Genomic DNA, 15,801 nt, shown 5'->3' on the forward strand with positions numbered 1-15,801 from the left:
AATTGAATTTTAAATAATAACTTATAAAAGCACAGCTTCTCCTTGGAGATTACTCTTACCTATTGAGTGCCACGGTGCAATGGAAACTATACAAAACAGAGGAAAACCTGGTGCCTGCTCCAAAGAGCTTACAATCAATAGGATAGACGTGTTACCCTGCTAATGTTTAAAATATGTAATGTTGTAACTGCTGGGATCTGGTGCCATGGTGAAATGGCTAGAATACAGGACTGAGAACCAGGGCCCCTCAAATTCTGATTCTGTGTCTGAATCAAATTAAAAATATTTTATGGAATGGTAAACTACACAAATGTTGCCACAATACTTTAATTTAAAAAAAAAAAAAGACACTCTTGTGTTCTGAATCAGAGGTATCACATACAGAAACTTTCTGGCTTTGATCAAGTCACTTATCTTCATTGCCTCCGGGTTTTTTTAAATGCTTATAAATGGACAGTGTCAACTTAAAAAAAAAAATTTAACTCGTGTGAATTTGGTCCATCAGTGTTACATCCAAGTTCAATGTAACTAAAAGAGATAAAGGAAATATATATCTTTTTCTCTCTGTCTTGAACTTTTAGTGGTGCTTTCTGGGTCATCTCTTTCGGTACAGTCCATTTCCCCGGTTGTTTTTGTGAGGCTTTCACACAGCAACAGGAGAGAAAATATGTTTTAAAAAATGGGAATATGTGATTGTACAACTGCAGAAACTGATAAGAGGATTCAGGAGCTGAGTGAGAATCATAGAATATCAGGGTTGGAAGGGACCTCAGGAGGTATCTAGTCCAACCCCCTGCTCAAAGCAGGACCAATTCCCATCTAAATCATCAATTCCCAACTAAATCATAGAAATAGAGTTTAGGGAGCCCTGGTTCCCAGTCCTGGATTGTAGTCACTTCACCATGGTGAATCTAAAACTGCTTTAAATATTTTTTTAATTAATTAGATTTCAAGTTGATGATGGCTTTTTAAAAAAAACACAGAACAAATCATGAATTGTTGGGGTGATATCAGGATTGGTAGGCTGGTGAAGGAAGATTAGGGCAGGTTCCAGATTGAGAACCACTGGTGACTGAAATCCTTTGTGTATTTCCGCAATAGATGCAGAATAGGTAGCAGCAAATTAAGCTTCTCCATGCTCCTCTCTGACGGTATGCCTGGCTCTTGAGCATGAAGAGCTCCCTCTAACAGAGAGATGGGCGTTCAGTCTCCATGGTCAATAAATAAACTTGGCCTCTGTTGAGACTGCCAACAAAGGGGCCTCAATTAGCACCAAATATGATGGTTTGCTTTGTGGCCACTCCATTGGGAACTGGAATGAAAACCTCAAACTCCCTTCAACCACAGCCACTGAACTGGTGTCAGATGGTAATATCTTCTGGTCATTCAAATCTGGCCCGAGTTGGTAATTGAAGATCTATATAGGTGAGGGGCTCTACATCCTATTCCCAGTCCCCTTAGCCATCTTCGTCACAGCACGGGAGGTTTAGGCTGGACAGTAGGAAAAACTTCCTAACTGTCAGGGTAGTTAAACACTGGGACATATTGCCTAGGGAGGTTGTGGAATCTCTGTTGTTGGATGTTTTTAAAAACAGGTTAGACAAACACCTGTCAGGAATGGTCTAGTTATTATGTAGTCCTGCCTTAAGTGCAGGGGATTGTACTAGATGACCTCTTGAGATCCCTTACGGTCCTACACTTCTCTGATTCTGGGTTCTGTGCTCACCCTACTATCTGTCAAAAGGAAACATTTTTGTTTCTCGCTGTCAAAAACTTCATAATGTTTTGGAGCAAGTCTAAGTCTGTGCTTTCCTGATGACAGGTCAAGAAGCCATTCAATTCCTGTTTAATAACCAAATAAAATGGCATCCAAACGGATCACACAGGAAACATTTGATGATGTGGTGCAAGAAAACATCACGGAATTTGAAATGGATCCAGATGAGGCTGCGAAAGAAGCTGTCCAGCAATTTGAATCTCAGGGTATTGCAAACCCATCTCACTCTGAAGCAATAAGGATATGACAGATATGTAATTAAAATGCTTTCAACATATTAAAAATCAGGGATCTGCTGAGCTTTTGGGTATGTGTTAGAAATGCTAACTTAGCTCTCATATAAGCCAGTTATGAGTGTTAAAGAATCCCAAAATATGTCCTCAGTTCTTTCTGGAAACTGGCTGCTAATAAAGGGAAGCACTTCTCTAAACCTTTTTGTTCTTTTTCCTATGGCACTTCAGTCTGAAAGATCCCAAAGCTCTTCAGAGAATCTGCATGTAAGGGTCAGTTGCCTGCCTCTAAAATGCAACCTCTTGTGAGGTGGGATGCAAAGTTGTTTACAACACCCCATTTTTAAGGAGCGGTCATGGTAGGAAAAACTGCTCAAGCTGAAACAGCAGGAGGGAATTTAGAGAGGCAGAATGAACCTTTTCCAAGTTGGAATTTAGCCTGAATTGCCCCTTACTTTTAAAAAAAGGTATTTTCTGATTGCAAATGGCCAAGACTTTGGTTTTGTATCCCTTCCAAAGGATATAACAAACATCCTAATAATCCATGCCTGTGTTTGTTAACCCTCAGTAAAAAGACATAAGCCTAATGTTCTTCACAGTTTTCACCAGAGTTCCTGTACACCTGCCTCCTTACTTCTCTCTTGCTTTTAGGTGTTGATCTGAGTACTATTGTAAAAGCTGCACGGAAACCCACCTCTGAAAATGGCCAAGAGCAAAAACACGACATTTTGCAGGTAGGAAATGTTAATTGTAGCTTTTCAACAAGCTGTGTGGTCTAGTGGTTCGAGTAAGGAGCTCTGGCTTCCACTTCTAACTCTGCCACTGACTCTCTATGAGCCCTGAGGAAGGGCTAACCTCACTGTGCTTTAACGCTTCCTCACTTGTCAAATGGGGATATTCATGTACCGGGTTAGCTCTTGAAGCACCTCAGGTGGAAGGTGCTATGTAAGTGCAAAATAATATTTCCTGGCCAGCAGGAGCAAGGAGTGCCTTGAGTAGCTTTCAGGCAGCCCCCTCTTGGCCAGAAGGAAGGGTCAGCCTGACATGAAACCTCTAGAGATGTTCTGAAAAGGGCATGAATAACATACATGGGATCACTGGCTAGTCTGAGGATTGGTAACATGATGTGGAGCCTTTCCCCTCTTGTCTTCGGTTCCAGTCTAGCCCTAGGTCAGCAGTGAGTATAACTTTGCCAAGAGGTGAACAGTGGGGTCCCTCAAGGATCTATGTTGTTCAACGTATTCATAAATGATTTGGGAAAGGGAGTGAACCGTGAAGTGGCAAAGTTTGCAGACTATTCAAGATAGTTAAATCCAAAGCAGACTGTGAGGGGTTACCGAGGGATCTTGCAAAACTCGGTGACTGGGCAACACAATGGCAGATGAAATTCAACATTGATAAATACAAAGTAACCTACTTGGGGGGAAAAAATAATCCCAACTACACATATACAATGATGGGTTCTAAACTAGCCGTGGCTTCCCAAGAAAGAGATCTTGGAGTCACCATGGATAGTTCTCTGAAAACTTCCACTCAGTGCGCAGCAGTGGTCAAAAAAGGCTAACAGTGTGTTAGAAACCCTTAGGACAGGGTAGAAAATAAGACAAAGTATCATAATGCCCCATTTAAATCCATGGTGCACCCACACCTGGAATATTGTCTAGTTCTTGTCTCCCTATCTCAAAAATGATATAGTGGAACTGGAAAAGGTTCAGAGAATTGCAACAAAGATGATCAAGGGTAGGGAATGGTTTCCATATGAGGAGAGACTAAAAAGATTAGGGTTGCTCATCTTAGAAAAGAGATGACCGGGGGGGGAGGGGGGGTGTAGAGGTCTATAAATTCACGAACGATGTGATAAATAAAGTGAGCAGAGAAGTGGTGTTTGCCCTTTCTCACAATACAAAAACCAGGGCTCGCCCAATGAAATTAGTAGGCAGCAGGTTTAAAACAAACAAGAGGAAATACTTTTTCACACAACACACAAATTGTTGTGAATGAAACCCATTGCCATGGATGTTGTAGTGGCCAGAGTATAACCGGGGTTCAAAAAAGAACTGGTTACATTTATGGAGGATAGGTCCATTAATGGCTATTCGCCAAATTGGTGAGGGACGCAGCGCCATGCTCGGGGAGACCCTACGCATCTGACTGCCAGACGAGGATAACAGGTGGATCGCTCCGTAATTGCCCGGTTCTAAACACTCCCCCTGAAGCGCTGGTACTGGCCACTGTCAAAGATGCGATACTGGGCAAGATGGACCATATTCGGACTCAGTATGGCAGCTCTTATGCTCTTATTTACTGATGCCTGTTTGTTGGCCTGAGTGAAATGAGTTAGTGGGATCCAGTCCACTTGCTAATGGGCAAGTTCGTCCACTTTACAAAAATCACCATTCGAAGAGGCATTTTCCAGGCAAAAGCTGCAGAGAGGCCAAGAGCTGAATGGGCCGTGGGGACTGAATTCCCCTTTCGTCCCTAGAGGTGGTCCCTGCACTCAGGAGCGAGGCATGCTGCAGGGGGAAGAGCAGTGCTAGGCCACCTCTGACCCCATTGTAGGGATGTAAATACCCATTAAAAAAGTTAACTGTTTAAACTATTAAAATGATCATTTAGTCGGTGAAAGGGAAAGGGGCTGGGGCCATTGGGGCTGCTGGGGTCGGCGGGCCGGGACTGGGCCAGGGCTAGGGGTTAATGGTTAGGGTTGGTTAACCGATAAGATTAATGCTTACCTGTTAGCCATTTAGTATTTTACATCCTTACCCCATTGTGTGCCTAAAGACTAATGGCTATCTCCTGGGCTGTCTGGTGTTTCTCATCATGCCAAATTTGCTTAAATTTAAGGAGTGAAATGGTTGTAAATATGCAGATGTGATGATCCAGTGGATTTTTTTCTCAGGAGATTTTGGGCAGAACACTAACCCTCATTTTCCTTCCTTAGACATTAGACTCACTCAGGAAATCCATTGCTGACTCTGCACTCAGTGAGGTCGGTGAGCAGCTAGTGCGCTTCAGTGAGCAATGCAGAGAACAGCTGGCTGTCCGCTACTTGGCTGGGCAGAAAGGTGCCTGTCCTGTGGTGCTGTCTGCCTGCAAGCTGGCCTCAGGAGACAGAAGTGCCATGCTCAAGGCCCTGCATGCTTTTTCTGCCCTCATGGATGGGCAGCCAGACCTGCTCGACTCTGCTGGCCAAGAGCTGTTGCTGCAAACGCTGAAGGAAAACGCAGATGACGCTGAAATGACGCTAGCTGGGATCCGGTGCATCCGACACGCCTGTCTGAAACATGAGCAGAACCGCCAGGAACTGGTGAAAGGTGGCATCCTGCCATTGCTGACGGGTGCCATTGTCCGGCATGGGGACTGTGCTGGGGTGGTCCGAGAGGCCTCCTCAGCGCTCCGGGTCATGACATTTGATGATGACATTCGTGTGCCCTTTGGCCAGGCCCATGATCACGCCAAGATGATTGTATCCGAAAACAACGGTTTAAGGATCCTCATAGAGGCTGCCAAAGGTAGTATTAATCCTTTGACTGCTGGTTCTTATCTCACGCCCTCTGTGCTCTCCTACCCCAAGGTCATGCTGCTTAATGGCAGGTGTAATTTTTAGTTCTTTGTGTGGCTGGTTAGTGGTCAGGGCAGAGGCCTGGGAGTTAGGACTCTGCGTTCTTTTCCCAGCTTTACCGCCAGCTCGCTGTGTGTGACCTTAACCTCTCTGGGCCTCAGGTGACCCCGTTATAAAATGGCACAAATAACTTGCTCACCTCCCGGGGAGGGTTTTGAAGTTTGCTGCTGCTAAAATGCTTTCAGATCCCCTGAAAGGTGCTGCAGACGGGCAGAGTATGGTCATTGCTCCAAAGGCAGCTGATGGGTCAGGATTTCAGTTTTCAGAGCTAACAGTCACCTGGGTAGAGAGCAGTGAACAACCCAGGCAATAGCTGTGTAAATTTATTCCACACGTGACATCCTGCCAGTGTGCCTCTCCCTAGGCCTGTGAGTCAAAAGGGAGGTGAAGCTCCATGGCTCATTCAATTCCTAGTCTGTGGTTTTTGAGTCTCAGTCAGTGTCAGTTATCATGGTGAGTTTTGGATCATGGACTCCTGCCCCACTAAGAACTGGCCTGAAATCTACCAGTTCATGCTTGGTCCTTCTTCTAAAACCCATGTGAAACTGATTCTGTCAGCTCCTCCTCCCCAGCTCCTCCTCATTTTCCTCCCTTGTCTTCCTCCTTCTGCAGCATTCACAGACGACTCCAGTGTTCTCCGTGAGCTTTGTGCCACCTTGGCTCGCCTGTCTGTCCGGAACGAGTTCTGTCAAGAGATTGTGGACCTTGGAGGCTTGAATTTCATGGTGGCCCTGCTGGCTGACTGCATTGACCATCAGGTACTGTCCCTCTTCAGTGAGTGGGATGCTTTCCTGGAAGAGAGGGTATTTACGGGTGGGGGTTGGGAATAATGTTGCCTAGTACGTAACATGGTGCACTTTCCAAACATGAATGAGCATTAGGCTTTGGTAACCTCTACCCGTGGGCTCTTACCACACAAATGGCACCGCTGATGCCCACTTACCACCTTCTACATTCTGGCACGCCACCCAAGGTTGCATGTGCTGAGTTGGAGGGAGAGCCAAGAAGAGCACCCAACACCCCGGTTCTAGCCTCTGTTCTATAAAGCCTCCCCGATCCAGGAATAGATCTAGTTCTCAGGAAAGCTGGAACATTGGCTATGCTCTACATACTCAGACTATCTCTGATTTTTCTAGGGAGTTGGGTGCCCAAATCCCACTGAATTTCTATGGATTTGGATATTTAATTCTCTTAGGCTTCTTTGAAAATCCCAGCTACTCTGAACGGGGCAACTTGGCCATTCTGCCTGGGGCCAGTGGAAAATGGCATCTGGGATGTGAGGGGCTGGGAGTCCTGAGGAAAATGTTGCTATTCAGGTAGAGTCTTTGACCCCCATTGGTCCTGCCTGGGGTTCTGAGTTTGAGTCTCAGGACTGGGAGTGAGGTGGAAGGTGCTGCCTTTCAGGCTGAGTGGCAGTGATCTGTTTTGCCTGGCTTACACGGGATCGGGTGGGTTTTGTTCCTCTCTGTTCTCTTCGTCGTTGAGTGCAGGAGCTGGTGAAGCAGGTGCTGAGCGCCATGTGGGCCATCGCAGGGAATGATGACGTGAAAGACGCCATAGTCAACACTGGAGGAACAGACCTCATTGTGCTGGCTATGAGCCATCATCTTGCCAGCCCTCAGGTATACACCAGTATGTGTGCTGGGGACTCCCTGTGCTTTGGAGCTCTGCGTCTGTCTGGGTTTGAAGGTCTGATTTTTGGCCCATTATTTCAGTTCTGATAACAGCATTAACGGTTCCCTCACCTGCGTTTCCTCCCCAGGCAGTGCTACTCGCAACCCCCAGAACTACTTCTGACTTGGAGCAATGCCCTGCTGCTGCTGGGATCAGAACTGTGCTAGCTGCAGTCGTAGCGAGTAGAATTCTGCTCCCAGCATGGACAGTGTAGCAAGGCATGCATTAACCCCTTGAACGCTCCTGTTTTCTAGACCGGTTACATGTCTACTTTGCAAGCGTTTGTATGACATCCAAACAGTTAACCACTTTCTACCGTACTCGTACATTTATGGTCCTGGACCAGATGGCCGAGGGATTGGAAACTGGATACTGAGCTTTATACATCTAGGTCAATAGTTCAGATCCAGCCATCACTGAAAATCATTCTTCTCTGATGTCTGTGTGCTGGCCTCTGCGTCAAAAGAATATACGGGACTAGTTACCGGCCAGCAAATGTTACCATCAAAACCTCCCACGTCTTTCTCCAGTTGCCTCTTTTATTGGCAAAGCTGAGGTCTCGTGGACAACAGGGGTGGCGTCAGAAGGGGGTGTTTGCCTGGCTGTTGGCCACGCTGTACCTGTTCTGTGATAAACAGAGGCTGTCGTTCTCTAGGCCCATCAAACGGATGTCTCACACCAGCACCAGACTCACTGTGTAAATCCCCTGGGAGATGGCATGCTGGCTCGGTGGGAGACTGGCCTCCTTTCTCCCGGGGGAATAAATTGGGGGTAGGGAGGCTTCAGGGGGGTGCTGACTCTCTTTTCTGGTTGCAGTTGTTTCAGCCAATGATTCCTCTCTTCCTCTTGGTCCCGCAGATCTGTGAGCAGGGCTGTGCAGCCTTGTGCATGCTGGCCTTGCGCAAGCCAGAGAACTGTAAAGTCATCATGGAAGGTGGAGGGGCCCTGGTAGCTCTTCAGGCCATGAAGGTGCATCCAAGAGAAGTGGCTGTGCAGGTACCTGCCTCGGAGCTCTTTATTACTAATCCAGTATCATAGGGTTCCCTGCCTCCCTGGGTTTCTGTCTTTCACCCCGAATCTGTACAGAGTTTGCAGCTGTGTGGTGAAGATAATGAAGTTACGGGTGGAGCAGCGTTCTGTAGTTCTTTCAGAGGCATCTGTCTGTCTGAGCTGCTTGATGCCAGATTCGGACTGGAAATTGTCCTTTGATTGTGTTCAGTCCCAAAGACCTTGCTGTGCAGTTTGCATTCTTCAAGCCGTACCTGTGTCACTAACCCCTCTTCCTGCCTGTGTAAATAGAGCCCTGCGCCCAGCCCCGTGGATGGGGTTACATTCCTTCCAGAGTCTGCCAACCCTACTCAAATTGGTCACAGGAAAGGCAGGCTGCCTGTCCCCCAAGACAAAGTGAGACCCTTTCACAGGAAAAAATCAGCCCCCGTCTCATTCCCTAAGCCCTGTAGGATCCTGTACCTGCTCTGCAGCTTTTCTAAATATTTTACATCATTTAAAAATGTTTTATTTAAAACTTTTTTGCGCTAGAGTGTGTTATGACCTCATAAGAATGGTGACACCAATGGTCCATCCAGCACAGTATCCTGTCTCTGACAGCGGCCAGTCGCAGAGCCTCAGGGGGAGTGTACAGAACAGGGCAATTTGGAGAGATCCACCTGCCTTCTCCTCCCCAGCTCTGGCCGTCAGAGGTTTGGGGACACCCAGAGCAAACCTAGTTATACTTTTGGCCTTCACAACATCCCCAGGCAATGAGTCCTCACATTCCAAAAGTATTCCCAGCGCTCAGTGAATTCAGGGACCAGAATGGAAGGCTGATCGTTTTCCCTCCTTGTCTGATGTCCTCACCCATGTTGCAATCAATGGGCTAACGTCTCTGGTGGAAGGGTGCTCCTGGGCCCAGCTCCCCAGACTGTGCCCTGTGCTCCTTGTTTGAGGGTGGCTGATCTAGAATTAGGAAGTCACTTTGGGATGTTTGGGTTCTGTGTGTGAAGGGAAGGATTTGTTCAAACTGACTTTAACCGTGTGGTCAGACCCTTGTGCTTCTCTCTTGAGTCTGCCAAAGAGGCAGTGAAAGGTCCTAGGGGTGGTGAAGGAAGCAGTCAAGGATGACCCTGGGCAGTTGGCTAGTTTTCCCACCGAAGCAGGTTTTAATCTGTGATCTGAACGCAAAGTAACTGCCACTTCTGTATCTGTGGCTGCTACCCGGCCAGGATCCAACTCGTGCAAAGCACGTTGGAATCTTTTGCATAGGAAGCAGGCACTAGACTAAGTCCAGCCTTGCTGTGCGTGCACCATCTGATTCCCTTCTGCTCCTCCCCATGCTCCCTCCATGAGCCATGAACCGTTCTCCTGTCCCTCTCTCCTCAGAAACAGGCCTGCATGCTGATCCGGAACCTGGTCTCCCGGAACCGGGACTTCTCTCAGGCTATCCTGGAGATGGGAGCTGAGGACTTGATTGTGCAGGCTCGTACGGTGCACCAGGACTGTGACGACATAGCCAAAGCTGCCTTGAGAGACCTTGGCTGTAAAGTGGAGCTCCGAGAGCTGTGGACAGGCCAAAAGGGAAGCCTGGCTCCCTAAACCACTGCCCCCGAGATCCCTGGAAGCTTGGGACATCTCAGTATGCAGCATCTACAGGCAAACGTGGCATCAAATAATCTGCACTTAAAACTGGCCCCGAGCAGCTGAAGAGAATTCCTGGCCTGTGAGGCTATCGTGGTGTGGGCTGTACTACACAGGGGCATCTAAGCTGTTGCTGAGATGGCTTTGTCTGTGTATATAGGCTACAGATATACAGAACTTGTTGTGATGATCTACTCTCTCTACAACTTGATGCCTGGGAAAGACCTACTTCTCCCCTCCCCCCACATTGCTGTGTTACTTATTTATGGGCTGTTCCTATGTGTGTCTGTCCATGTTGTGATCCAAAGTAGATCTCTTCCTGCAGCAGTTTGGCATCTACCATTTTAACCAGCCTCGTCCTACCTCCTGACCCCTGCTCTGTGCCACTGGTGGCTAGCTGTCCCAAAGACTATTTGGGGGAGATGAATGTCCCGTCCTATCCCAATGCTGTTACTAGCGTGCTGTGCATTGTCTCACTGGGTTGGCTATATCCATTTCCATCCGATACAGCATTTTAAACAAATGCAAGGTATTGGCTGGAAACGTCATGGCCCCGTGCGTCACATTTATAATCTCTGAGCTTCCAGAAACAAATGTAAGACGATAGGATTGTTCCACATGTGAACAATCAAATGATAGGTGTGAGAGAGAGCTTTGGGGGCAGGGGAAAAATAGCTTGGTGTGCCACAGTGTTGTGCTACCAGAGAGCCAGCCACCTTTTGAGTCCTTTGCTGGGATCACCAGACATACTCTCCCAGAGCTAAGACTCTTGTCTCGTAGTTGCCTGCTCTTATCAACAGTCCGTAGCTCCCCTTGGAGAGGGAAGACACTATATTTGGAGGAAAGCGGGGAGGGTGGAAAAGATGACTAATGCTTTTGGGCATTTTAAACTGATTATGCCAAGTGTGTAAGTAAATGCTGCTGCAGCTGTGTGGTGTCTGCCTGTAAGGCAGCAAAAGACTTGACAGCCTTGAAAGCCCTACAGGCACTAATTCCATGTGCGGTGTATGTTTGCAATAAGCTGCCTACATCCCTTTCTCAATTGCTTTTTCTGGCGAAAGCTGCATCCATCTGTCTGTCTCTCTGCAATCTCAGTTCAATAAACCCTGCCAGGCTGCACTTGATCATCTCTCCCTAGGACAGGCAGTGACTGGGCTTAACAAAGAGGCCAGAATTCAGCTGTGACCTGGACATTCTGCATGTGAAAGGAGGCCTGGGAGCATTCTGAAGGGGGCATTTCTCTGATGCTGGCCTGCCCTTTTGATACTGCTTCAGCAATGGGTCTGGGATGGGCTGGAAGGGCCAGAGTTGCATCTGAGCACAGCAGGGCATTAGGAAGGATGGATTGGCCTGGATGGATATGAATTCTCCTTCTGTCTTAGACAAGTGTTGGTATGATGACTCTTTTCTGCAGAGTAGCCACAGTCTTTCTCCCTTTACTCCTTCCTGGGTCTGAGTCCCTGGCTCCTATTCAGCTGAGGAGGGCTAGGCAGGGTCTGTGCTGCCCTGTGTTAGTTACAGGGGGATTCCAAACATGAGGTGTTACACTTCTCCGGGGAATGAGTGCACGCAGCAGTGCATGAGGGCCCTGGATCCAGGGTGGCTTTGAGAGAGGATACCCAGGCCCCTCCCAAAAAGAAGCAAAGCAGAGAAAACCAGAAGCTGTTACAGAAATAATATATTTTAAAAAATACCCAGCCCTGGGTGTGTGGCAGTACGCGTTCATCTTCCTGAAGTTCACAGAGGCCAGTTACTGGTGGGAAGGTGGATGTGAGGTGCTTTAATGGGGGTGAATGCGGTTCCGCCTGCGGGAGATCCACCATCTCAGCCTACTGCCCACTTGTCCCCTGGCCTCCTCTGTCCCCCGGCTGCTGCCAGCCTGTGGCTTCACCGTAGATGACCTCCTGAAGATCTTTCGTACCCAGCTTACCAAGGAGCGCAGGCTGAGCCGGGAGGGGGTGAATCGTGGCTCTTCACCAGCCCGGTTGCCAGAGGTTGTGGGACAAGAGTGTGGTGATGGCTTCCCGTGCCCTCCTTCCTGTCCGCTTCCTGATGCTTCAATCTGCAAATATCAATGACAGGAAGGAGTTGATGGGAGGAGCCTTCTCTAGCCCCTCCTCCTGCACATGGGCTGGACTGTCAGCTGTCACTCTTGACAGCAGGGTTTTGTGGGACCATTACAATATTCCTTAGCTGGAGCCATCCTCTAACAGTTCCTGTTGGAAAGGCGCCTTGTGCCCCAATGGCTTTGGGCTGGACACAGGCTCCAGCAGGGGAGGTTTCACGCTCCTGCATTTCTCTGCAATCTTGCTTCTAGGGAAATTGAGAAGCACTATAGTCCCCTTATTTCACTGCCAAGGGCCCTTCCAGACTGAGGGACTCTGGGGGGCTTTATTTTATTTGCCAAAGAACCCGTTTTCTTCTCATCCCCTGTAATAAAGGTGTGACAGCAGAGAAGTGCAGTGACGGAATGGATGTTTATTTCCTGGCCCATGTCACCTGCCATGGGCTAGGGCTACAGGATGTTAATATCCTGCTCCATGGCAGGGGGTTTGCACTTTTAGTAGGGAGTCAGATGTCATCAGCTATGGAGCCTTGGGCTGGGTCAGTACTTGGAGAAGAGCCCTCTAAAGATCAACCAACTCCTTCAAAACTAGAGTGAGTCTTCCCTTGGCAACAGTACCCCAACACCAGGTTAGAAGGCCTGAAACGGTCTATGGAAAAGGGGTGGTTTTGACAAAAATCTCCCAATCCAGCGGTTCTCAAACTGGGGGTCGCCAGGGCTGGCATTAGACTTTCTGGGGCTGAAGCCTGAGGGCTGAAGCCCTGGATGGTGGGGCTGAGGTTACAGGCCCCCCACCTGGGGCTGAAGCCCTTGGGCTTTGGCTTGGGTTCCCCCTCTGGGGGTCAGGTAGTAATGTTTGTTGTCAGAAGGGAGTCACACGGTACAATGAAGTTTGAGAACCCCTGTCCTAATCCAACAAAAAAAGTTTTGAAATGATCAAAATCTCCCTTTTTGACATTTTCAAAATGATTTTTTGTTTTGGAATTTTATTTAATTTACACTTTTAAAAGGCCAAATTGAAATGACCTATTTTAATTGACCTGTGAGAAATGTTTTTGGCTGATCGGTTTGTGTAAAATTTTAATACCATTTTTGTTCATCCTGGTTCAACCTGGGAAGATGATTTTTTTTTTTTTGGAAACACAAAAATTCTTAGGGCATGGGAAACCATTTCCCTCCCAGCTGTACTCTTGACTCCACGTGGTTATGAATGAGCTCATGACACTTCTAAAAAGAGTCAGGGTATATTAACCCTTAGCATGCTGGTCCATATTCCAATTCAGGTCACTAAACTGGGCCTCCCTCAATTCTTCTGGCAGTTTTTCAGTTTGAAGTGCTATTTTCTTCACTTCCTGCCCTAGAAGTACTGTTCAGTACTGCTCAACAGCTGCTGTGCTCCACACGGGCAATGGCAGTGGAGTGCAGTGTGATCCCGCTGTCTTTTATCTACCTTGCCGAGTGGTTTGGGAGGCTCACTCTGTTTTTAAAGCACTCAAAATCTGTGCACGAACAGTGCTGTAGAAATGCAAAGTGGTGTTATTCCTTGATGTGCTTAATATTTGTTAATAATACCTTACATTTCCACTGCCTCTTCCATCCAAGGATCTTAAATCACTTATATCTTAACAAATGACTCCTCGCAGAGCCACTCAGCAAGTATTATTTGCACAGAGAGATTGTACTTTCCTTCAAATCACACAGGGAGTCATTGCCAGAGCTGGGAATGGAACCCAGGAATTCTGTCGTCTCTTCCTCTGCTCCAGCCATGAGCGTGCTCTCTTTCCATGCTCTCTGGATGGAGAATGTGCAACAATGGGGCGTTACCCTCCCATCCTGTTCAGATTTGAGAGCAGGCTGGCCCCTGACAGCACAGATGTTCCAGCACTCCAATGATTAAGTACCATAAGTTGGAAACAAACCAGGAGTCTGGGGCTAGGGAGCATTAGGAGTTATTTCTAGTGCGGTGATGCTGATGGGCCCCAGCAGTGGATCGGAGCGCCATTGTGTTAGGTACTGTACCCCTGGAACAAAGACGCTGCCTGCCCCAGAGAGCTCACGCTGTTAGTATGAGATAAGTGGCTACGCCTGGCAGAAGGGGAGCGTAAGGAGATGCTGCTACATGATAACCGGCGGTCGCAGCACGCCAGCTGCTGGGTTGTTGTCGAGTTTTGCACAGGCGTCCCAGCACAGAGGAGTTTGAAGGAGGGCGAGGAGGTGGCTTTGTGGACATTTACAGGGAGCATCTCCCCTGTGGGATGGGCAGCCGGGGAGAAAGCACGAAGGTGCTTGTTTGAAAACGTAACAGAGTTAAGTCCCATAAGCTGGGAGCAAAACAGGTGTCCGGGGCCAGCTGGCATTGCTTCTCAACCTCACACGTACCTCACAGTGCCCCGTCTCTGGGCTGCGCCCACGTGGAAACCAAGAGCCTCTTTTCCGCCCAGGCACTGCATCCCCTCGGCCCAGCAGTGGGGCGAGCTTTGCACGGCCGCCCTCCTCCTCCTTCCTGCATTGCGTTTGCTGTTTCTTCGGGGGGGATTTTTTGGTGGTGGCTGCAGAGTGTAATGATGTGGGTGCTTTGCCTTTGCTGGGCAACAGGCTGCTCTGAGGCTCTGCCCCTGGCAGTTGTCCCGAGTCTTTCCCCACAGACCCTGAGGGTGTGCGCCCTGGCACGAGTAACTCCGAGGCAGCCTCCTTTGTGAGGGCGTCTTCAGGCTCCTTCAGGTTTTCACTCACCTCTGGACCAAATCCCCTTCGTTTCTCCAATGCTAGATGCTGTTGACTAGAATCTCCGTCCTTTCGACCTTCAACTTCCTTCCCAGATGGTCTGTGTCTGTTGGCTTCAGCCAGTGGTCCCCCGCTTGGTGTGGTGGGATTGCTGGGGACGGTCTCACAGGTCAATGTTTCACCTCGATCCCTGGAGCCCTGAGTGGTGTCACTGGCTCTTGTATCTGAGACCTTCACGTCCTCCTCGGGGCACCCGCTGCATTGGACGCTGGCATCACAGCTGCTTCCTTCCCTCCCTTCTGCGTTGCCCGGTTGAGAACTGGCACTGCGGGGCGGCGGGTAGCGTGGGAGCTCGCCATACGTTCTGTAGCAGGGGAAGTAGCCGGTGGAGACAGCGGAGTCGCTCAGGATGGAATCCTCATCTAAGGGGCAGTAGCTCTCCGAGTCCCCAGAGCTGTTCTCAGGGTGTTCTAGCCTGGAGAACAGAGGGGTGGTTTTACCCTCTATCTCGAAACTCTGTGAGATCGAGCCCAGCTGGAAGGCAGAAACAAGACAGCTCAGACAATATAATCGTCCTTCTCAAACCACACCTGCCTTTGACGGGATACTGGCTAAGCACCACACTTATTGCGTCTTTTCATCAGGCCCAATCCTGCAACTTTCCTCCCCCGCTACGCACGCCACCCCCTGAGAGCCCATTTGCCATTGCTGTGAGCAGTGGTAACTCCAGTCTTTGTTTTCTGCCCTAATCTGCTGGGGAAGGTGACAGTGAAACTGGGTTAGCCCAGAGGTGGCTGTACTGGGGTGGGGGTTAGCAAAATGATTCCCGTTTGTAACTTGCATATTAGCTTGTAGAGCTGTTTGGGATCATTTGAGACAAAAGGTGCTATTTACATGTCAGGGGTTTATTGTTATAACCATAATCTCCCTGCACTACTTAAGAGTTACGCTCCCGTTGACTAGGTGAACTTCCTTCATATCTATCTGATCAGTGCGGTGCCTTGGGACCATTAATGCATGTTATCCTTGCAACTCCCCTGTGAGTTAAGGAAGTGCTCTCCCCATGGGGGCAGGT

At 48.5% G+C, this 15,801-nt stretch overlaps 1 protein-coding gene across 1 annotated transcript; it reads left to right on the forward strand.

Moving 5' to 3' along the window:
- Positions 1-1,824: 1,824 nt before the first annotated feature.
- Positions 1,825-12,342, forward strand: ARMC6 (armadillo repeat containing 6). Its single transcript, XM_024209829.3, has 7 exons — positions 1,825-1,983; positions 2,659-2,741; positions 4,949-5,519; positions 6,242-6,387; positions 7,120-7,251; positions 8,162-8,299; positions 9,683-12,342. The coding sequence occupies exons 1-7, from the start codon at positions 1,863-1,865 to the stop codon at positions 9,893-9,895; spliced, it is 1,404 nt and encodes a 467-aa protein (XP_024065597.2). The 5' UTR covers positions 1,825-1,862; the 3' UTR covers positions 9,896-12,342.
- Positions 12,343-15,801: the final 3,459 nt, after the last annotated feature.

Source organism: Terrapene carolina, unplaced genomic scaffold, assembly GCF_002925995.2.
Source record: "Terrapene carolina triunguis isolate 2854851 unplaced genomic scaffold, T_m_triunguis-2.0 Scaffold194, whole genome shotgun sequence".
Classification (NCBI taxonomy): Eukaryota; Metazoa; Chordata; order Testudines; family Emydidae; genus Terrapene; species Terrapene triunguis.

Excerpts from the sequence above, each read along its gene's own strand:
- ARMC6 (XM_024209829.3), top strand. The coding sequence starts at position 1,863 with ATGGCATCCAAACGGATCACACAGGAAACATTTGATGATGTGGTGCAA. Across the intron at positions 1,984-2,658 it reads CCAGCAATTTGAATCTCAGG|GTGTTGATCTGAGTACTATT; the intron begins GTATTGCAAACC and ends TCTTGCTTTTAG. Across the intron at positions 5,520-6,241 it reads CCTCATAGAGGCTGCCAAAG|CATTCACAGACGACTCCAGT; the intron begins GTAGTATTAATC and ends CTCCTTCTGCAG.